General features: G+C 40.2%; 2 protein-coding genes across 2 annotated transcripts in view; both read right to left on the bottom strand.

Moving 5' to 3' along the window:
• The window catches only part of LOC121146923 (zinc finger protein 260-like), a 59,819-nt gene extending 57,383 nt beyond the window's left edge, over window positions 1-2,436 (bottom strand). The window contains exon 1 of the mRNA XM_040966510.1: window positions 1,229-2,436. Coding sequence (XP_040822444.1) covers window positions 1,229-2,090 — 862 coding nt within the window. The 5' untranslated portion in view covers window positions 2,091-2,436. The remainder of the gene's footprint in view (window positions 1-1,228) is intronic.
• On the bottom strand, window positions 2,347-21,228 carry LOC121146974 (zinc finger protein 717-like). Its single transcript, XM_040966569.1, has 5 exons — window positions 20,830-21,228; window positions 10,375-10,498; window positions 10,035-10,127; window positions 2,496-2,692; window positions 2,347-2,385 (listed from the first exon to the last, which is right to left on the bottom strand). The coding sequence occupies exons 1-5, from the start codon at window positions 20,842-20,844 to the stop codon at window positions 2,347-2,349; spliced, it is 468 nt and encodes a 155-aa protein (XP_040822503.1). The 5' UTR covers window positions 20,845-21,228.
• Between the last annotated feature and the right edge of the window lie 3,213 nt (window positions 21,229-24,441).

The following is a 24,441-nucleotide window of genomic DNA, read 5'->3' as shown; positions in this document are numbered from 1 at the left end:
GGACAGACAGTTTCCCGTCTGGGTTTCCCTCCCAAGCTCCCTGTGAAAGTCCCTTCCCACCTGGTTTCTGGTGGAGTTCTGGCTGCTGGTGGAGTTTAGATCACCATACTGGAATATCATTCACTGCAACACCACACTGCTGTGCCCGCTGCTTTCCTGTGTCTGTCAGTCTCCAGGTACCCCTCTGCTCTTGTCATGTCCTTCCATATTTCTTGAAATATGTCCTCTCTGCTTCAATCTGGTTAAATGCTTCTCCATCCATTTTAACGTGTCCTTACCCTATTCTGCCATCTTGATTCTCCCGGGAGGGTATTTTTAATTTAATCAAACACAATGCCAGTTCAAAGAGAAACTGATAAACTACAAGAATACATATGCTGATAGGAAATTTTTCAAAAATGGGAACGTACTTTAAAAATGATATTGGATACTTCAGTGTCAGCATTATCTTTTATACACTTGTTAAGAGCACATATGCCAACATGATACATTCACATGTATTTCAGATTAAGAAACCAGAAGCCATCCAACTGCAGGTCACACTTCAGATAAAAGAGCCAGCATATCTGCATTTGACTAGAGGCACTTAGATTGGGCCAGAGGAGAATGCTGTGATGCTGTCCTTCAACGAAATCCTATTACAGCATTATGCAGCTAGAGACATCACTGCCACATTTGTCTATCAAAAGCTATACCTCATACTTCTGAAAGGAAATGTGAGGGGAAGCATTATATAACACATTACAACAGTTCAAAGGCAATTAGGTCAGTTAACTGCTTTTATTTTCATCAACGCTACAAAGGATTGTAACTCTAACTTCCGACCAGTTACTTCAATCTTAATTGATTACAGGTGTGATTATCAGAAAGGCAAAGAGAGATCCACTTGGTTTAGAAAAAAGCTACCACTAGAAAGCTTGTATAACCGTATTCATGGACTGCTGCAACTGGAGATTACTTGATTTCTATGAATCTTATTTTTTTTATAGTCCTTGTCCATATGGGATTTCTTCAAAAGGTTTTCTAAAGTCACTAAATTAACCATTAATCATGAATTTTCTGATTCATAACAAACTTATACCTCCCAGGAAATGCATTCACACAATTATAAGGTATTACTTCTAACAAAAGATTTTCCATATTCATTACTCTGACACCTCTTCCACCATATGAATTCTCTGATGCTTAATGAGGGAAGACTTCTGCCAAAAAGCTTTCTCACACTCTTTACATTCATAAGGCTTTATGCCTGTGTGAACAGTCTGATGTCTTAGGAGGTGTGACTTCTGGCAAAATGCTTTTCCACATTGTGTACATTCATGAAGTTTCTCCCCTGTGTGAATTTTCTGATGAGTAATGAGGATTGATTTCTGGCAAAAGGCTTTCCCACACTCTTTGCACTCATAAGGTTTTTCTCCTGTGTGAATCCTATGATGTCTAATGAGATCTGACTTCCAGTAAAAAGCTTTCCCACACTCATTACACTCATATGGCTTCTCCCCTGTGTGCATTCTCTGATGTGTTGTGAGGTGAGACTTCCAGCAAAAGGCTCTTCCACACTCTTTACATTCATAAGGTTTTTCCCCTGTATGAATTCTTTGATGTTTAGTAAGGTATGACTTACAGCAAAAGACTTTTCCACACTCATTACATTTATAAGCTTTCCCTGTGTGAATTCTCCGATGTTTGATGAGGTCTGACTTCAACCAAAAGGCTTTTCTACACTCTTTACATTCATAAGTTTTCTTAGCAGTGTGAATTCTCTTATGGGTTAAAAGCAGTGATTTCTGGAAAAAGGCTTTTCCACAAACATTACATTTGTGTGGCTTCTCCTGTGTGTGAATTTTCTGATGTGTTTTCAGGAGTGATTTATGAGAAAAGGCTTTTCCACATTCATCACATTCATTAGGCTTCTTAGCTTTCTGAATTGTCTGATTTCTAATAAACTCTAACTTCCAATAGGTAGTTTTTCCACATTCATTGCACCTATGCATCTTCTCCCTTTTGTGAGTCATTTCATGAAAGGTGTGACAGGATTTACAATTGAGAGATTTCCCACAAGGTTTACACATGTAAGGCTTATTGCGCATATGTGCTTTCTGACTCACTGTAATATTTGATTTGCTAATCAGAGTGTCCTCACAGTCAGTAGATTCTAATAATTTCTTCCTTGTGTGTATCTGCTGTTTACTATGACTAGGGCTTCTCTGAAAAGTTTCCTTTCCTATCTTGGCTGCATGTCTGACAGTGGAAGCTGACTTATTTTTACAGGTCTCTTCTATATGAACCCTCTCAAATGCAATGCATTTCTTCTTTCTTTTGAGGGCTTTCCCTTTTCCACTCTTCTCAGAAGCATGCCGCACAGTCTGAATCTCCTGATGCTGACTAAGAGACTCAGAGCATTGGGGAGAGTTCTCAGGCACATTACAGCTACTGGATTTCTCTCCAGGTTGAGTTGTATTAGACCCACTAGAGAAATGCACATTGTGAAATACATTCCATGCACCCCTTTTCATTTTTGAAAAACTTATCCTTTTGATAACCAGTTTTGGAACACGGCTTGGGCAGAAATTAAGTCCTTTTCTTAAATCAACTTTGAGATTTGGCATGTTGTTTGTCACTGAATCTTGTCTCATATTAATGTCTTCACTTTCCTGGTTGGTTTCACTTAAGCCATGCTTTTCCTGGGGAACTGAAATGAAAAAAAAAATACATAATTGAATAACATGTAAAAGCTTCTCTTGAGATGCTCATGTAAAGACAAGTTATAAGCTATCTCAGTTCTTACAAATTTTTAAACATACTAGTAAGATAAGTAAGAATTGCAGTTTTCCTCCTTTTTAGGAGTGTTAATTTTAACAGATTTCCCAATATTCAATCATGATTCTTATTCTTTAAATATTTTCTAATTACGTCAAAATGGGTTAGGTGGTAAAGCGCATTAAGCCGCAGATGAGATACCCATAACAAAGAAAAATTCAGAGTTTCAGTCCTGGATAACCTGTTTCCACTGCAGCCTTTGCTAGTATATCTTGTAAAACAGCACATGACCATTTTAGTGTTTTTGAGTCCGTGACACATTTGAGACTCCATGACAGATTCCAGCCCTTTGGTTGTTTTAGGCTTCTGGGGGAGTGAACCATTTAAGAGATTATCTCTATATGTCCCTTTGTTTCATTACATCTATCAAGAAGAGTAAAACAAGTAAGGTGAGAAATAATCTGAAAATATTCAGTAAATATATTAACGCTGATGGGTAAAATGCCGTACTTTCTACTATCCATCTGTGTTCCCTGCCCTTGTACTCTTGGTGTTTCTTGCCAAAAAACCTTTTCTGCTGATTTCATTATTAAAGAAGGATTGTTTTATTGAGTCACTGACATCCAAGTGAAGTAGAAGGAAATGTGTCTATACTCTAAAGAAGATGAGCTGCAATTAACAGGACAACAACATATGATAGTCCACCAATAGTGTGTTTACTTTCTTTCACAAATATCTGCTAAAAATTGTTGAATGGAGGAAAAAGAACAAGTTATGAGAACAAACTAGGAGAGGAAATATTTGTTTTGGAACTATACCTGTGAAATATTTAAACTTTGTTCTCTTTATATGCATACAAAATAATTTAAAAAGTGTTTGCTAGCTCCCTCTGAGATCTCCTTTCATAATTTTCTCCACTCAGCTCTTGTTATACACACTTCTGTTTGACAACTTAAATTTCTATAGCTTGTTGATTTCTGAGATACAAGAGTCGTTTCAGACTTCTACAGAAACAGTCTCCTATGATTTTATTGTTTTTCAGTGCTACTGATTGATACTGAAAAACTTCAAAGAGCAAACTCTGCTCCCTAACAAACCTTAGCCAGTCAATTCGCAGCAAAGATCTCACACATGAAAATTAAAGACCTTCTAAAAGAAAAAAAAATAGGAAGACTCTAATATTCAGCCAGCCTTATACTTGATACTTAATGATACACACAGAAATATTACTAATATCATGAAAGAAATGTGAATGCAGAAAATTTTCTAATAAAATTTCAAAGAAAATTCAAAGAGGAGCAACACTTATAGGAAATGGTAGCACAAAATTATGAGTAATCAATAAATGGAGATGGAATTACATGGAGATGGGACAAAAAGAGATTAAAGAACATTCTACTGAGTGAATCATGCCTCACAGACAAATATCAGCAGCCAAATAACAAACACCTCATGAAGATGAATAACACAATATATCAAATATTTTGGGATACAGTAAAAGCACTGTTAAGAGCAATGTTTATGGCATTTAACGCCTTCATCAAGAAACAGTAAGAACATCAAATAAATGATCTAACAATGCATCTCATGGAACTAGAAAAATCAGGAAAAGCAAAGCCAAAAGTAAGAGAAAAAAATAAAAATTTAAAAGTTGAATTTTAAAAAGTGTTACAAAAAGTGAGGAGAGAGCAATATGGCAGAATAGGTTGAGGACAAGTTAAAATAAAAGAAGGATTAGCCACGAAAAAGAAGAGAGTGTGCAATCCTGTGAAGCAGGAGAGGACAGGCAAGAATGACACTGGAAACCCATGGACATGGGAAAGTAGCAGATAAAGTGGAGGTTCTTTGAGAAAAGTTTTTTTATTTAAACTCACCAAAAGCAGAGGCAACAAAAGACAAAATAAACATTTGGGACTACATTGAACTAAACAGCTTTATTACAACAAAGGAAACAATCAACAAAGTGAAGAAGCAAGCCAACACAATGGGGGAAACTCTGCACATTACAAAACTGATAGGGGACTATCATGTAGGATTTATACTGAGCTTCAGAAATACAATGATAGGAAAACAACCCTGTGAAGAAATAGGTGAAGGAAACGAACATTTATAAAAAGAACAAATACACATGGCTAACAGGCATTTGAAAAAATGCTCAGGCCCCGTAGCTATCAAGAAAAATACAAATGAAAAAAATACATTGAGATTCTACCTTACTCCAGGGAGACTGTCCTATATTCAGAACTCTAGCAAGAACAACTGCTGGCATGGATGTACCCTACTCTGCTGTTCATGGGAATTTGTAGTAGGCTACTGCAATCACTACAGATTCAGTATGGAGAGTAATAAAGTCCTCACCTTGAATGCAATGGGATCCTATATGAGCGCCAGTTCTAATCCCGGCAGTCCTGCTTCCCATCCAGCTCCCTGTTTGTGACTTGGGAAAGCAGTTGAGGACAGCCTAAAGCCTTCGGACCCTGCACCTGCGTGGGAGACCCGGAAGAGGCTCCTGGCTTCGGACTGGCTCAGCTCCAGCCGTTGCAGCTGCCTGGGGAGTGAATCATTGGACAGAAGATCTTCCTCTGTCTCTCCTCTCTGTATATCTGCCTTTCCAATAAAAATAAACTAATTTTAAAAAAATATTGACCATAATAGGTCTGTACTTGGGAAGCAAGCAGAAACAATATTAGTCTATAGGTGTTAGTGTACCCGGATAGCAGAGACTCGGTAATTGCGCTACACAACTGATCCACTTGGGCCATGATGCTGGAGGCTGTGCCTAGTCCAAGAGCAGTGCTGTATCTGGCGAGGGTCTTTGTCCTGTGCAACAATGTGGCAAAGAGAAAGCACATGCTTTGGAAGATGGTATGAATGACCAGGTTCACATTTATTGCAATTTCCTCTAAGAATCACTACTCCAGGCCAAAACTGAGTATCCGAATATACTCTTGAAGTTTGTGCGCACCTGACTCTATTAAGTTTTACTGAGTTCCAGCTGTGAACACTGTTGCACTGGGGATTACATATTTAGTTTGAATTTGGGGCATAGCATTGTGTAAACATATTGTTCAACTACAATCTGGTAATTAGTGAGTGCTATAATGATCAAACCAGGAACAAATCCTAAGTCATTTATTCAAATTCTATGACTACTGGAAGTTGCAACTTCTTTTGAAATAAATGTTAGTCAATGTAAAACAAAAAGAATGATGCAGTAGTGACTATTGTTATAGGACCAAAGCAGTAATATAGAATACAATAGTGTGTGTGGAGGGGGTGACTGGGAAGGTGGTCATCCTGAGTGAATGAAAATGGTTCAGGAAAATAAAAGAGCAAAACAAAACAAGCTATATTCTAGCATTTGCAAAAAGTGGTCCCAAACGGAGACCATTATGCTCAGGGACATAAGCCAATCACAAAAATTATCATTCTTAAAATTCATGAAAAAGTTGGTGTTTTCAAATAAAAAAGTAAAACTAACAAATGAAAAAAAAAAGATAAAAAAAGATGAAAAAGCACAGAAACAGAATGATCAGAAGTTAGTATTAATATGTATGTACCCCAAAACTGGAAAATCTGGAAGAAATGCACAGAACTCTCGACACAACTGATTTATCAAAACTGCCTCATGAAGATACAAAACCTACATAGACCAGTAAAGATGTAGGAGACTGAATCAATATTAATGACCTTCCAACGAAGAAAAACCAGGAGCTGATAGCTTCACTACTTACCAAGCTTTTCAAGAAGCAATTCCAACTCTGAAACTATTCAAATTAATTGAAAGGTAAAAAATCCTCCCCAACTCCTTCTATAATGCCAGTATCAACTTAATTCCAAAGCAACCAAAAACTACAACCAAAAGCAACTTAATTCCAAAGCAACCAAAGCAACTTAATTCCAAAGCAACCAAAAACTACAAAAAAGAGAAACGTGGGCCAATATTCCTCATAAGCTAATCAAATCCAACAACAAATCAGAAATATCATTCACTTTGACTAAAGGAGATGTCCCTTGATGGCAAAGATGGTCAATGCATGCAAAAACAAATGTGACTATATCAGATAAAAAAATTGAAGAGTAAAATCTAGGTGATGCTTATCATTCAGAGAAAATATATTTGGTAAAAACACAATATCCTTTTTTGATATAAAAATTAAGCAAATTGGGCACAGAGAAACATATCAACACAAGAAAGAAATATATGACAAACCCACAGCCAGTATCTTGTTAAATGGGGAAAAGCATAAAGCATTTTAATTTAGGTCCAAGACCAAAGATATGGACTTTTACCATTAATATCCAATATGGTTTTAGCCAGACAAATCAGACAAGAAAAAAAAAATCAAAGGATACAAAAGAGACAAAAATCAAAATTTTCCAGTATTCAGATAAAATTTTATGCACAGAGGGAATGAAAAGACTCTATTAAGACTACTAAACTCATAAGACAGTTTGGTGAAGTTGCAGGATATATAATCAGGAAACAAAAAAAACCATACAAATAAATTTAAATATCTTGGAATAAATTTAAGAATATAAAAGATCTCAATAAGGAAAATTATGAGTCATTAAAGAATGCAACAGAAGACAGAAACAATTAAACATCCTTTGATGCTCATGGATTGGAATTATCAAAATGTCCATTATAACCAAAGCAATTTAGAGATACAATCAAAATATCAAGGGTTCTTGTTCTCAGTATTATAAAAAGCAAGCAGAAAACTCTAACAGGAACACAAGGATCCAATAGTCTAGGCAATTTTAAATAAAAGTAAGGCTAGAAACATAACAATATTATATTCCAAGACATATTGCAAGGCATTTATAATCAAAACGTTGGTACTGGGACAGAAACAGACACTTGGACCAATGCAACAGATCAAAAACCACAGCAATAAATCCACACATCTACAACCAAATAATTTTTGTAAAATGAGCTAAAATCACTTCCTGGAACAGCTAACTTTCTTTCACCAAATGATCTTGTGAAAACTGTTTCTCTAAATGCAGAAGTATCAAACAAGAACCCTAGCTTACATTTTACACACAAATCAAATGATAGTGGATCAAGCATCTAACAAGACCTGAGACCATCATGTGACCAGAACAAGACTGGCAAAGCATTACCAAACAAACATTGTCATTCAAAAGCATTTCTTGGATAAGACACTCGAAGCAAAGGCAACAAAACAAAGTAAACAAATAGGATTATATCAAGAAAGAAGCTGTTGCACAGTAAAGGAAACAAAAAATGAAGAGAAAACCAATAGGAGAAAATATTTCCAAATACATCTGATAAAGTAATACTGTACAGAATATATAAGGAACTCATAAAGCTTAACAACAGCCACAAAAAATCCAATTAAGTAATGGGTAAAGGATATGAACAGGCAGTTTTCACACTTATGAAAAATTCTCCAGATCACTAGCTATCAGGGAAATGCAAATAAAATGACAATCAGACTTCCTCCCCAACCCCAGTTAGAATGGTTAGCATTACAAAGTCAAGATATGGATAGAAAGACACCCTAACACACTGTTAGTGGGAATGGGAACTAGTACAACCATTATGGGAGACAACACAGAAGATTTCTCAGAAATCTGAAAACAGAGCTACTGTATGACCGTCATCCCACTTCTGGGAATTTACCCAAAGGAAATGAAATCAGCTTATAAGAGAATTATCTGCATCTCTATATTTATAGCAGATCAATTTGCAATAGTTAAAGATACAACATCAACACAGATAGCCACAAGCTGATGACTGGATAAAGGAAATACAATACATACACACTATGGGACATTACTCAGACATAGAAGAAAATGAAAGCCTATTTTTCACAAGAAAATAGGTGTAATTAGAGGTCACTATATAGAGAGAATTAACATACCTTCCCTTAGAAAACTCTATTTTCTGATTTGTGCTAAGATATTGAGCACAGAAAACATAATACATATGAGTATAATTGACATTTCAAGGTTTGCTTGCTCATAGTCTTTGTGTAAACAGCTAAAGAACAGTTGTTCTTCCAACTTACTGAATTTTTCTATTATTGTAGGAGTCAGTGTGATTATTATCTCAACATTTGCCATGCAAAATTCCAAAGAAAATCAAGGGAGGAGGAGGAAGTACAGTCTTCAAGACTGTTTAGGGCAGACATTATCTGAGAAGGAATGAGACAGTTCTGAACTGAGTGATTTTTGCATGCAAAGCAGCAGCCAGTGGAACCCCACCTGCAGGTGGACCTTGTGTGCTCAGTAAGGAATCCTGTTCTTTTTCCTCCAGTATAGGATGCTCTCGGGCCATCTCAGCAGCTAGTTAGCAATGGCAATGGGGATATAACCTTAGACTACTGCCACATCTGCAGAGAAAAATCTGACACCCTGATTAAGTAAACTGAAACTGTTTTTGTAGAATAGGGCTCCTATCCCTTGTGTAGAGAAGAAACCTATGGTCTCCCATGTTTACAAATCTATACTTTGTCTCTTTTTTTATATCTAGTGGTACACTGTCTGGTTCATGCTGTGCAGGTCATGGCAGTATGGGAGTAGGGAAGCAAAAGAATGAAGGACAGTTAGTGTCATTATATTCTTATAACTGTATATATGAGATACATGAAATCTATTCCCTTTATGTAAATACATAAAGTGTGAGAGAAAAACAAGTGAGATTTTATGCAGTGTATCTAATCCAGGAAAAAGACTTACTAGAGCTAGAAAGGGACTGAATATTTCTATTTAAAAAAAAAATAACCTGCTTATTTATACAAAAGGCAGAATTACAGAGACAGAGCTTCTATCCATCACCCCACGCAGACGGTCACAACAGCTGCTGACTGAGTCAAGCCTTAGGCAGGAGCTTTGTCTGGATCCCTCACATGGGGAACGGAGCCCTGAGTAGTCATGCCACCATCCTCTCTTTCTCAGGTACATCAGAAGGGAGCTGGACAAGAAGTAGAGCAGCCAGCACATGAAGGGTTCTACATGTCATGCCAGAAGCATACACACACATTTAACACACTGTATCACAAAGCTGCACCCAAGACTGGATGCTTTTTGAAACAATGAAAATATCACCAAGAGCAGAACAAGAAGCAGGTTGGTGGACACATGAGTTTACTCTAGGCTGGTAGTTCTGCACCTACGAGCCCTGCCTGTGGGAGCAGCTGCCTCAGGTCTGGGATGTGGGAGTGCGGTAGTGGGAAGAGCTCCAGTCAGTGTCTGCCACACTCGTTCCTTCCCAGTCCCCCTGCCACTGTGTGCCGACTCACCTGGGAGACCCTGGTTTAGGCATTCCTGCAAAATCCATGGATCTGCTCCTTGTTCCAGTTTGGAGATCAAGCCAGGTTTGGGAATGCAGTGCCCTGTTCATGGGAAATAACACGACATCATCAAATCAATAATTAAGTTTTTTTTTTTTTCAGATAAGAACTTGATGCAGGAGCTAAGCAATGAAATGTGCCCATTTGAATCTCGTACCAGAACAGATACTCAGATTTTTTATGTGCACAAATTACAAACCCACCCAGCATTAAACCTCGTGACTTGTTCACTGGTTTGTAAGTAAGAAGAAAATGTTCCAGATTGGAAAGTGTGAGGAAAACCACTCACCCACAGATACCAGGCTGCTGTACGTCTCCAGCATCACATCCCTGTACAGGGCCCTCTGATCATTGTTCAGAATCTGCCACTCCTCCCTGGTGAAGTCCACAACCAGGTCTTCAAATGACAACACCTGTAACAGCACATTTCTGCTCAACATATCATCTTTGTTACAAAACAAAGACTGAAGTACATCCTTTTGTGAGTATCTTACATGCCAAAAGATCCAGGTAAGTTTATAAATTACGTCGTGACAGAAATCAAAATCATAATAAAATATGAGCTCTATGTTAATTTAAAGCTTCACCATTACTGCAAAAGAGTTTTCATATTTTAGAAGTAAACTTCCTCCTCACGATCCTGAGGAGTTCACACTGTTATCTAGATAGAAGCATATGACTGACTGGAAATGCTGCAGAAACAACACAAGATACATTTTTTCAATATGAAACCAAAATGGAATTATTTTTTCTATATTATCAGGTTGTAGTTCACTAAAACAATGAGAATATTTACATCTGCTTGAATATGTTTTCATGAATACAATACAGTACAAATTAGGTGATAAAAACATTTAAAACCACAGGCCAGGTAATGGGGGCTACAAACTAAATGAGTAATCACGTTCAATGCTGATAATTAAGATTTGTTTGACTCCCATTCCTAAACAATTACAGCAATAACAATTTTATATGTTTACTCTGTTTGTGAATGTATCTGGAAAGTATTTGATAAGTAGTTTCATAAACATTTATATTTCCTTCCCCAACAAAAATAATTGCTATTTTCACATACAAATAGATGCCCATTTCTTAAAACACACAATATAGATAACAGGAAACCAATGAAATACAGCTGTAGTAACTTAAAAGGTTTTCATTTTCAATTCACTGTGAGACAGATGGCAAAGAAATAATTGCATAGAGGGGAAAAAACAGAATGAGACATTGTAACTTATCAGAACAAAGGGAAGTAAGGAGACAGAAGAACTCACTGTAATTCAAAACAAAAGAACAGCAAACAAAGGATTCACCATAATTTTTTGTATAGAGAGTGAAAATGCAGAGTTTGTTTCCTTGCCACTGTGCATGAGGTATGGGGTAAATACTGGCAATGCATGCTGAAAATGGGATAAAAGACAATGAATGTGGCAGGAAAGACACTGACTTTGTTTGACATTTCTGTAGGCAAATATGTGTGGATGTCCAAATGCCAATGGCTATCTGATAAATAACTCAGCAGAAAGTGCCAAACCTCAAATGACTGGCACCATTCCAGTGATGCCTGAGGCCATCACAGTGAATGCAAGACTCGGTGCGGAGGCAGCAGGCAGAAAATGGAGCAGCACAGAATCAGAGCAAAACCTGACATCCAGTCAGAGGAAAAGAAGAGAGTATTACTGGAATAGGGTAACAGAGAATGCATTTTCAAAGCTTAAGGGATAAGTAAAATTTAATAGGAAGTAGTCTACTTGAGATAAATAAAGGATTTTCTGGGGAAAAAAAAAAAGCTAACATAACTGAAGGAACTGGGTGCATCCGTGGACAAGGGCGCTGTTCAAAGCCCAGGTGTTCTGGCTTGGAACACTAAGTGGCAGCGCTTCCTCCACAGTGCTACCTCTCCACTGTGCCTCCCTCTGGTTAAAACTGACAGAGACAGCATCCCTGGCCTCAGTACTATCTTATGCTTTCCTTGAGTGTAAATAACACACCAAAGCATACCAAGATGCTGTGTTAATGTCTTCTCTCTTGCCTTTTTTAGTTTTACTAACATAAGAATAATTAGCCTAAGAACTGCTAACTTCACATAAGATAAGAATTAATGAAAGCCTTTGTGTGACATCTGCGTTCTTTTGGGGTATAAAAGTCTGTATTCTCAAATAAATTGCATCATCCTGAAAGTGCGGTGATGGTTGCAGTGGAGAGTACTAGAATCATTTCTCCCTTAAGCTTCCTCTTGTTGTCCGATTAATCCTGACACGTAACTAATGACATGGATCTCCACTACAGAATGCTAAAAGAAGCTCCCCAGGGTGGATTAAATCATGCAGGAGCATTATTTGTACGCAAAGTAAGGAATCAGAACCACTAAAAAAAAACACCTTGTCTATGGTCAAATTTGAAAGACTACATATTTTTTCTAATTAACTTCTTCAAAAGAGGAAAGATCTGAAAAAATAGCACATGGTATGCAATATTCATATGCTGATTCCATATGTATTTGAAGGATAAACAGTACAATGCATTGGGGTCAAAAATGGAACTACCCCCTGTAAAAGTCCCTATATATGAGCAATACAACATGTAGCTCCATGTACATTATGATAAACTACTCACCTTGTAATTTTTAATGCACCGAATAACAAATAAAAGCTTATAATGATTTTATCAATAAAAGAAAAATGATAGAAAATCATAACACATTTCTTTGCTATTCACAAATAATGTTAGACCAATAGCACTCCTTTTAAAGTCACTGATGAAATGAATGTTAAATATAAACATGAATAGTAGTGACCTCATTCATATTTTAGATCATTCTGCAGGACATTCACCAACACAAAAGATGAACTGAGCATAAATCAAGATACAACCAAAATTGTAAGACTATTTTTTCTTCTGACGAGATGGAATTAAATTAGAAATCAAGAAAAACAAACCCAAGTCTCTAATATTTCGAAGTAATCTATTTCTAAATAATGAGTCAAAAAAACTCAAGGTAAATTAGAAAATGGAAAAATTATTCTAAGAATTAAATTGCCTTTTTCTATCTTAGAGATGGAATCTAATGCACATTAACTAACTGGTTAACCAATGTACTTATGACAAAAATAATAATATTAGGTTGAGATTAATATTGGAAATAAATGGCATGTAGCAAAATCTTGGAACTCAAAAGTAATAAAAATAGATTTTAAAAAAGCAATGAATGAAACACTTCCACAGGGGTTGGCGTTGTGGCACAGTGGTTTAATCTGTGATTTGCACGCTGGCAACCCACACTGGAGTGACAGTTCAAGTTTTACTTAGTCTGCTTCTGAGCACACAAGCTGGCGCTGGAGGCAGGCCAGGCCAGGCACAGATTTGGCATTCATCAGCATCTGGGTGGCCGGGTCTGGGGACGGACTGGGATGTTCTAAGTTGCATAACCTGTTGGTACGTGGAAGATTCAGGACAGAGTTGGGCTGTGCCTGGCCGGGCTGGGCTGCAAACCCACTAGGCAAGAGCTGAGACTGTAGGTGAGCAATGCCAGACTGGGTTGAAGCACCAACTAGCACACCTAAGATGTGGGTGTGGGAACAGGACTGGGAGGGAAACTGGGAACCCCACTGCTAGGCTGCAGCTCACACTAGTGAGTGACACAGCCAGAGCTGGTGGAAAGTAGGCTGGGCAAGGCTGTAGCGCCCAATGACATGTGTAGGCCTGGTTTGCGAAAGGACCAGAGTAGGCTAGGCCCCAGCACCTACTGGTACTCATGAAAGCTGAAAGGGTATGGATGGTCAGGCTAGGTCACAGCACCCAGTTCACATGAGAGCCAGGCTTGGGGGTTGTCCAGGCTGGGCTAGTCTGTAGCACCCATTAGTGAGAGAGCCAGGAAGGGTACAAGCCGGTTGCGTTTGGTTGCAGTACCATCAGAGTGCTAAGCCTGGGGACAGGCCATCTCACCCTGGGATGCAGCACCAGCAGGCACAAATCAGATCTGGGTTGGAGGGGACTTGGTAAGGGAACTTGTGGAACTCCCCTGCTAGGCTGCAGCTCCCAACAGTGAGCACAAGATCTGGTGCTGAGGCAGATCAGATTAGCTTAGGCTTCAGCACCCGCTGGTGTATGTTTCAGCTAGGTCTAGGGGCAAGCTGGATTGGGCCAGTCCACAGCACATATTGGCATGACCAAGAGCCAGGATGGGGTGCTGGCCAGGCTGCGTTATACCACAACATCTGACAGTTCATTCATATGAGCGCTGGGGAAGGACCAGGCTGGCATAGGCTGCTGTTCCTGCTGGTGAGAGTTGGAGCTTGGAGCTGGTAAAGAGGCTGGGTTGAGCCAGGCTGTCATATTTGCTGGTGAATAATTAGACTGGAGGAAGGCCATTTCCCCGAATGGCCCACACACCTATTGGCACCTGCAAGACCTGGCATGGGAGTGAGCCTGGTCAAAAAAAAAAAAAAAAAACTTCATGTATTTCCTTACTTGGCTGCTGCTTTCATGCGTGAGCAGGAGACCTGGGATTGAGGGAGATGTCTGGGGTACACTGCTGCACCTGCCGGCATGTGTATAAGCCAGAATGAGTATGGGCCAGCTGGTCTATCCCAAAGTCCCTGCTAGCAAGTGCTAGGACTGTGTGTGATCATGTCAAGTTAGACCGCAGTACCCCTGGCAGGCACAAGATCTGGGTCTGGGACTGCACCTGGTAGAAGAAATATGGGCATTTCCCTACTGGGCTGCAATTCTCAGTGGTGATAATCAGAGCCAGGGCTGGGGATGGGCCAACCTGGAAAATACAGCAGCACTCAGCATACCTTCTGGCAGAATGTGGGAATAGTTCAGGCTGAGCTAAACTGCAGCACTTATGACTGTGAAAATCGGGCCAGAAGTGGGCTGCATTAAACTGCAGTTATAATAAGAGATTGCACTGAGATGTACTGACCAGGCACCTGCAACCACTGCTATGTGCCTTGGCTGGTGCATGTGACAGATGGAACCTGCCCCTGCAGTAGCTGGTGCACATAAGAGTAAAATCTAAGAATTCTCCAGGTGAGCTTTCTTGGGAGATTTCCCAACTAGACCACTAGACTGAGATCCCATCACAGGGAAAACCATACATCTTAGAGTGCAAGTATTAGGACTGGGCTTCCTCAGTAGATGATGTATCTGCACTGGAAAGCATGCCCAGATGCACTAGGGGATGCGACAGGTCATCTAGGGCAGCAGAGGACGATGACTATTGCAACAAAGGATGGAAAGCAGAACAGCTCAGACCATTTTCCTGGCCAAGCTTTGCTCCATGTTCCTGGGCCTGGGAAGACACTACGGTAGACCTAGTCAGCCAACAGACCTTTGCAAGATTTTCTCAACTCTGATGCAATGAAGTGGATGACATCTCAGAACAGTCAAAAGCACTCAAATAACACCCTTGGAACACTCTTCCCCACACCAGAGTCTTTAAGGCGTCATCAAAGAACCATCCCCTATCCCAGGGTGCTGATGTGATTTGACAGCATAGGAGTGGCCTCTATCCCTTCCTCAACTGGGGATATAAGTGGAAAAAAATTTGAAATATTTGCCCCATCTACCTCCACACCTTGAGCCTGCCCAGCCTAATCAAAAATCCACATGGGCATGCATCCCTCAACTATGTAAATAATACTAAAAATAAAACTTAAAAGTATTCTGTGAAAAAGACGTACAAATGGCTAATTAGCACATGAAAAAATATTCAGCATTACTTATATTTGGGCAAATGCAAATGACAATCACAATGTGATATCACATTACAACCACTGCCATGTATACTACAAAAGACAATAACCACAGCGTGAGCAACAACTTTGCCTTATACCTAGGTAAGTATCACTGCTGGGAGAAATCAGCTGGCTGGAATAATGGGCCCGGTGCATGCTAACTCAGTGTGCCAGCATAGCTCTCCCTTTGTTAACATTGAATCTGTGGGGGAGAGGGTTAGAGTACCATCACTGCCCATAATCAAGGGTACTTGGGCTGGGTTGGGAGGCCAATGAGGGCTTTTGATGTGGGCAGAGCTGTGGTCAAAGGCCTCTCTGGGCTAGGCTGCTCCACCCACCTGCATATAGGAGAGTCACGGCTGGGGGTGGGCCAAGCAGGGGTGCTTGGAGAACCTCCAGGGCGAGGCTTCCTCGCCCACCAAGAGTGAGCCATGCAAGGCGCCCAAAGAGTCTGCATGCTGGGGATCCCGGGGCCAGGCCACAGCACATATTTTAGAGGAGGCCCAGCAAGACCTTTTCACTTTGGCAAGCAGCAAATCCTTTCATCTCAGGATGGTAAGAAAGCTTGGAATCTCTGAATCAGACACCAGAACTCACAGGTGTATGGTCTAGCCTCTGTTCATAAACTACATCATTTGACTACCTACATTGCTGACTCCTTTGCAAAGAAGGCAACAACATCTCAGTAATGATGAAGATGCAGAGGACTTCGCCATTAGCACTGAACAGAAATCCCCCTGAGAAGGATCCACTGGATGAGACTAAGATCGCCAAACCTGGGATAGGCAAGCTCTAAATCCTTAATCTGTGGGGAGTAATTACAGAGGATATGATGAATTTGAACCCCTCAGCAACCCTTAAATTAAGAATCAGAAATCTTGGGCCCGGCAGCGTGGCCTAGCAACTTAAGTCCTCTCCTAGAACGCCCTGGGATCCCATATGGGCACTGGTTCTAATCCTGGCAGCTCCACTTGCCATCCAGCTCCCTGCTTGTGGCCTGGGAAAGCAGTCAAGGACGGCCCAAAGCTTTGGGGACCCTGCCACCCGAGTGGGAAACCCGGAAGAGGTGGTTCCTGGCTCCTGGGTTCGGATGGGCAGTAACGGCCATAGCGGCTCACTTGGGGGAGTGAATTCATGGAGATGGAAGATCTTCCTCTCTGTCTCTCCTCTCTTGTATTTCTTTGGTTGTAAGAAAAAATGAATAAATCTTAAAAAAAAAAAGTCAGAAATCTCTGAGGGGTAAATGAATAAGACACACAGGTCACAAGTTGGAAGCCACACTTCCCCCACTCCTTGTAAATCCTATGAGCCAAATTATCAATCAAATGATCCCTCCCACATGACATCCTTCCCCTCCCCAGAGACCTGGGATCGTATCATGAGAACTTCCCCCTTCCCAAGACCACATAAAGACTGGCAATGTGTAGGGGCGATTATCTCTCTTCCCAGCACACAGACGGAAGACCATTTCCCCTTCTCCAACCTCCCCTGCCCGACATACTCCACCCATGAACATTTCCCAGACATATCTGTCCTTCTCATTTAATAACTTACCAACTCTAACACATGGTGGTAATGAATGTAAATGATGGAATAAAATTCTGCACCAGTAGCTCTTGGTCCTATTACTGATGACAGACCCTCGGCAGCACTGGAAGACCACATGGAAAAACAAAGACCTCGAGCCTCTCCTGTCAGTCTTGTCTTTTACAGTCAGGAGTATTTGATGAGCCCTGAGCAGCCATCCTAATGACCCCATGCCTCGCCGCTTCTGAAAGCCTCACATCTAACAAACAAAAAGGTTTCCATCCTTATCTGCTGCTTCCTGGTGTCTGCATCAACAGGAGGATATAATTAGGAGCACAGTTAAGACTCAATTCCATAAAAACCAATATGAGATGTAGGTGATGTAGAATGAGTATTGTTAATCATTACTATTCATTTATTTTCCTTCGATTTAGGGGAAAAGAGAGAGAGCACAAATGAACAAATTTTGGTCTACTCCAAAAATGCAACTTCAGCCAGAGGAGGTCCAGTCCCTAGCAAGTAGTGTAGAATATGAGGTTCCCACATGGATGGCAGAGACTTCAGTAAGTAGCCATTACCACCGACTATCAGTATTCACTTAACGAGAAAATGCCTGTGAGAAATCCAAAATCGGGATTTAAATCTGGTGTTCTAACATAGGATATGGCTGTCCCAAATGGTAACTTAAGTTTTTGTGAGAAAGTCCATCCCGAAAAGGCACCTTAGCCACCACGTCAAATATTCAACACAGGTAGAAATGATGACATATTTTCCTCTTTTCTATGTATCTTTCCCTTTACACTGGTCCACGTGTGCTTCCCTCCACTCTTAATTTCCACCTGCTTTCCTCTGATGACTCCTAAACCTACAACCACACCTTAGTAGAGATCAAAGCTTATCACTGAGATAATACACCCTTCACAATTTTTGTCAAGAGTGACATTCCTCATAAGAAAATGCTTTCAGGTTTTTTTTAACGATTTCTTTATTCTTTCCTTGTAAGAACTATAAGAGAGAGGGGCAGAGACTGAAGGAGAGTTCTGTCTGCAAGTTCACTCCCCAAGTGGCCACCAATGGAGAGTTGGGCCATTCCAAAGCTGGGAGTCAGGAGCTTCTTCCAGTTCTCCAATGTGAGTGCAGGGGCTCAAGTACCTGGGTCATCCTCTGCTGCTTCTCAGGTCATTAGTAGGGAGCTGGATCAGAATTGGAGCAGCCGGGATATGAACGGCTGCCATGTGGGATGCTGGCATCCCAGGCAGAGGACTAGTCTGTTTTACCACAGTGCTAACCTCCAAAGTATTTTGGTTTTAATGAGCAACAGCTGTTCCTACATTGACACATGGCATATAAACACTAGAATAAAGAGCAACAAAATCACAAACCTTCAATGCTAGATAAAGTTATACTTGAGAGGTGAGGAAGAGTCCAGAAAAATTCCCATTTTCATGACGCGGGTCAGGCTATATATATATACTTTACAAAATTAAGGGAAGGATGAATATTTATTTTCATTTGAATATTTATTTTCATTTGAAAGGCAGATTTTACTGAGCAAGAATCAGAGTGATAGAGAGAAAGATAAGGTTTTCCACCTATTGATTCACTTCCCAATTGGCCACAATGGTCACACCCAAGCTGTTCTATAGCTGGGAGCCAGGAGCCTCCTCTGGGTCTCCAACTTGGTTGGCCCTGCTTTCCCAGGCCATAAGCAGACAGCAAGATTGGAAGTAGAGAAGCTAGGACAGGAACCAGTGATCACATGGGTGTGCATGCCACAGGAACAAAGAGAAGCCTATTGAGCCACTGCTCTGACCCTCATTTTAAAATTCTTAAGTTTAGGCCCAGCATGGTGGCCTAGTGGCTGAGGTCCTCACCTTGAAAGCACCGGGATCCCATATGGGTGCCAGCACCTCCACTTCCCATCCAGCTCCCTGCTTGTGGCCTGGGAAAGCAGTTGAGGATGGCCCAAAGCCTTGGGATCCTGCACCCATGTGGGAGACCTGGAGGAAGTTCCTGGCTCCTGGCTTCGGATCAGCACAGCACCGGCCATTGTGATCACTTGGGGAGTGAATCACTGGACAAAAGATCTTCCTGTCTGTCTCTCCTCCTCTCTGTACATCTGAGTTTTCAATAAAAATAAATTTTTTAAAAATTCATAAGCTTTAGATGAGATTTGAACAGCTACCAAATATATTCAACAGGGAGTCGAAGGGTGGTCTGCAGACTGTGGAGGAGACTGTAACTAGAACAAAATCAGAGTGTCAGCCCACCGGTGGTGAGGTCTGCAAGGATAACAGAAGGGAAGGATGAGTGAGAGAGCACATGGAATACTTGAATGGCTGATATTACGGACCAGAAAGCATCAGTGAGGTCAGGATAGAACCAATTTTCAGAAGCTCAAATATACTAGTTTCAAACATGTAAGAGAAACTAAAAAGTGCAGGGAGCCATTTATTTTTGTGACTTTGACATCACTCATGACTCCTTAATCCAACTTCAAGGTGCCAGGGCTGGATTCTTAACTCCGGCTGTCCATCGTCTTACTACGCAGACCCCAGGAGGCAACAGCGATGACTCAAGCAACCAGGCTTCTGTCAGCCATGTGGAACATCGGGACTGCATGCTCATTCTTCAGCTGTGATCCAGTCCTGGATGCTGTGGTTATGTGGGGAGTGAGTCGGCGGATAAGAGCTTTCTCTTTATCTCCAAATCTAAGTATGTGTCTCTCACTATGTTTCTCTCTTTCACATAAACACATATTTTATGGCAAAAGATTCTGGTAAGGTAAATATTAGAAAACAAAACTTGTTTTTGACTATAGATGTTATTGCTAAATCCTTAAGGAAGTGAATTAAGATGTTAAGTAGGTTAAGGTTCAAATGACGAATGGAATTATTTGAGTCTGTAAATTACTAAGTCTATAGCATATTCGGTGCATGTACATTGAGCTGGAGAAATGTAAGGCTGTTAAAAACCTGAAGAAAATTCCATACACTTCTTGTCCAATCCATGAACACAGCATAGGCCCCCAAAGATACTGAGGACCACACTATTTCAGCAACTCCAAATAAAATTCGTAGTAACTAACTCTGTACTTTAGCACTAGCTAAATTCCATCACTGCTGAATGTTATGTTTACTTACAAATTGGCGTTAGCCATTGTCTATTACATCATCCACATGACCAATGACAAACTGTTTTGAACTTCATAACCCACAGGAATTCAGCACAGTATCTCCTTAGATTCAGTTTGAACTATCAAACACAAATGTCTTTCTTGTTATAGCACAAGAAAGACCAGAGACTAATTTTCAGCAACCTCGGGTAGCTCTCATATGTAGCAATTGTCACAATTTTACTTTGTCTATATATACATCCTTTGATGCTGAATTACACTTTTTCATTTTAATTCACTAACTCTCACAAAGCCCCTAAAAACAATATCAAACAAAGTGAGAAATAAATAAGCAACTTACGAGAGATGTACTCATTTTCTTTTTTCTTGCAAAGCTGTAAGGTTCTCTAGAATTCAGTCTGGAAGAAAAGATGAACAGAAGGAATAGTGAGAAAATAATCTAGTTTGCACCTACATTCTTCTGTGCTAAGCAAGAATACAGTGGAAACAAATACCAAATAACGGATTAGCTGGACAACTGAAGACCGTCACCTGTGCAGGAACAGAACTTTATACGTGGGAAGGGGCAGAGAAGTCCTAGCAAAATGCAGCGCTCCCCAAATCTGTAATATGCTTCTTTACCTCTGGATCCAAGCTTCAAGATTACAGAATCTATTTAAAGTCCATTGGATAGCACCACTTGGCAATTTTGGGGGAAAAGAGGGGAGGCACAGGCAGAAAGGTCCGTGCTCAGAAACAATGGGAAAAAGCCTGATTCTGTGTTGACGATATCAGGGGAGGAAGACACACCATTCCCACAAGATGTTATACCCCTCAACCAGGAAATCAGAACGACATGGGGACTGTGTGTTCTAGCCGCATTACCCGGAAACCAAGTGTGATACATTAGAATTGCTCTATACCCATGTGCTAACTGTGTGGAATTCTGATGATTAAATCTTAGCTTGACAAATCCACACTTAATGGAGAACCTGAAATGTGGACAGAGAATTTTACAAAAATTTTAAGTAATTTTATTTTCAATTTCAGTTCAGATCATTACATTGTGGCTATATACATGCTTATTTAAAGGAAAAAAGCAATTACTATTTTTCTTTAAAACACTAAAGCTTGAAAGCAATATACTTATGGCAACTCAGGTCCAAACCTTTATAAAAAATTTACTCTTTTCCATGATACACTATAGAGATTCATCCCTCCCCGACCCTTTTTTTTTAAAAGATTTATTTATTTATTGGAAAGTCAGATATACAGAGAGGAGGAGAGACAGAGAGGAAGATCTTCCGTCCAATGATTCATTCCCCAAGTGAGTGCAATGGCCGGTGCTATGCCCATGTGAAGCCGGGATCCAGGAACCTCTTCCGGCTCTCCCACATGGGTACAGGATCCCAAGGCTTTGGGCCGTCCTCGACTGCTTTCCCAGGCCACAGGCAGGGAGCTGGATGGGAAGTGGAGCTGCCGAGATTAGAACCAGCGCCTGTATGGGATCCCGGTGCTTTCAAGGTGAGGACTTAAGTCGCTAGGCCACCATGCCGGACCCCTCCCTGACCCTTTAAATAACTGTTTGCTCAAAATAATTAGTAATATATTCATGGATCACATTTCATGACAGAAAATCATTTTCTAATGTATATATTGCAATGATATACGTACTAGAGACAGGTCTTAAGGTATTTGTATACGAACATAAAGCTTCCATCGCCTGGAAACCCAAGTGGAGTTAACCGGTTTCTAGTTCTTGCAGCTGTTTTAGAAATGCACCAGCAGACACATAAACTCTCTGTTGCCTGGTCTTTCAAATCAGTCTTTAAATAGACTAATCTCAGAGTGCAATCCCTGTGAGTCTTTGGCAGGCCTGTTCTCTGGCACCTCTCCCTCCACATTTAACACATGGATGATTCACCTCTACAAATTCCCACCGTTTGTTCCTTTATTCATTGCAGTTTAATTACTAGAGCTTCTATCACTGAGGCAGTGTGCAAAATCATGATCCCTAATAATTATATGAACGTATTTCGAAGAAACAGAGAAATGATTTAAGAATAGGCAACTATTAGTAGTATGATTTTCCCACTCCAAGAAGGAATAAAAAGTTTCCAAACAAAAGGTCAATAGCCGATGTCTAAATGACTAAATCCCACCAAACTTTCCAAAAACAATCAACACCAATCCTTCAAACTGTGCCACAAACTCAGAGGAAATGATTCCAGAATCACTGAGTCGTCCCTGTGTTACCCCAACTTTAGCAAACAGTAAGGCCATCACTAATACTGTCCCTCATCCAAGTCCTTGGCCGTAACGTCTTTATTATTATTATATTATTATTATTATTCACTCAGTTTATGATATTGTTATTAGAAACAGAGGATCGATGCTGAGGTCTGGGACGTGGGCATTAGTCCAAGTTTCACAACTGAGGGGAACCCGGAGCCACTGAGTCACTGACGGCCCACAGGTCAGAGCTTCTTTGCTCACCAAAGTCATATGGATGATTCTCCCTGAGCCCTCTTTAGTCTCTCCCACAGATTCGGTGAGATCTGAGGTCCCAGGGCTGAATCAAAATCACTACATAGAAAAATCCCCACTCTTGACCCAGCCCTCATCCTGCAGGGTGCTGATGATGACTGGCACCACACACTCAACACTTTCCAGCTTCCACAAATTTCTGCATCCCTCTGATGACTCCCGTGTTGAAGAAAACTCCTGCTGAACCAGAAGGCTCCCTCAGAAGAGAGGCCTGGTAAAAGCAAAGATCCCACACGCTTCTTCTGAATGGTTGGTGCTTGTCAGCTCATGGTCGGACACTTTGCACAGGCCATAAGCATATGACACCAGAGAATATGCAAACAAGAATCAACACTAGCGTGGGCATGGTAACAGGGGGTTTGGACACGTTGGGGGGGGAAGGGGTCAAAAATGTAGGCTCAGGTCTGAAACTGCCTCCTTTTGGGGGGTTTGGCATTTCTGACAGCAGGGGGTGCTGTTGCCTCCTTGATGTCCTCTTCCCAGGATGTTTGCTTCAGCTAGGATCCTACAAGGTTTCCTTAAATTTATCCAATGCTCATGGATTTTGAGTCTTATCTGCATATTGCTCAGTTACTTTTCTGTTTATGTCACTTGACTTCCTAGATTTGAAGATACCACATAGCTTAATATTTATTATAGGTATGAATTTACTAGTCTGCATTTTATTCTTTAAAACTTTGTTTTTGCTGATAGACTAACCCACTTGATTATATTATTTGCTCTTGTATTTGGACATCTTGCTTAATTCTCTCAACGGTTTTTGATTTTGGATTATGTTAGATTATCACTGAGTGTGCAAAATTCCTTCACATTCATTGAATTTTGCTGCATAAAAGTTTATTCTTGTACCAATATTTACTGTCTGTTATTCAATTTCTGTGGATATAATTCCAGAACAATGTTGAAGATAGGTGGTAACAGCAAGCCTGTTCCCAAGAAAACAAACTTTCAATGCTCTCTGTTAATTATACCATTTGTTGCAGAGTCCTAATAGAGTAATTGCTTTTTTTTGTATTCTACTAAGTTTATCATTTATGACTAGATATCTCATTTTTATTAAATGTTCTAAAACATGTAATCTAAACAATTTATTTTCTTGTACTGAAATCCACATGAATGATGCATATAATTTTTCTTGAATGTTAACTATCTTTGAGTCTTGTCCTGTACTCATTGTATCTACAGTGTTTTTATACTGGATTACCAATATTTTGCTTAAAATATTTCATTTCTCACTAATAAAAAGAGTGGTTCCTTGCATTTCTGTTTATTTCATACCATGGTCTGGTATCATCAATATAATGTTGGACTAAGAAAAGAAATTCAAGTGCCCAGCACGAAGGCTCAATGGGATAAATCCTGATGGTGAATTCACCGGGATCCCATGTGGGCATGGGTTCCTGTCCCAGATGCTTCACTTCCTTTT

This window comes from Ochotona curzoniae, unplaced genomic scaffold (genome assembly GCF_017591425.1).
Source record: "Ochotona curzoniae isolate NIBS_2020 unplaced genomic scaffold, NIBS_Ocur_1.0 contig_1399, whole genome shotgun sequence".
NCBI classification, from domain to species: Eukaryota; Metazoa; Chordata; class Mammalia; order Lagomorpha; family Ochotonidae; genus Ochotona; species Ochotona curzoniae.
The sequence above is the reverse complement of the archived record's forward strand: the minus strand, read 5'-3'. Positions and strand labels throughout refer to the sequence as shown.

What these genes read in the sequence shown, in the direction of transcription:
- LOC121146974 (XM_040966569.1), bottom strand. An exon ending in CAGCAGCCTGGTATCTGTGG is followed by an intron (nt 10,128 to 10,374) that starts GTGAGTGGTTTT and finishes TCCCATGAACAG; the next exon opens with GGCACTGCATTCCCAAACCT. An exon ending in CCTAAACCAGGGTCTCCCAG is followed by an intron (nt 2,693 to 10,034) that starts GTGAGTCGGCAC and finishes TTTTCATTTCAG; the next exon opens with TTCCCCAGGAAAAGCATGGC.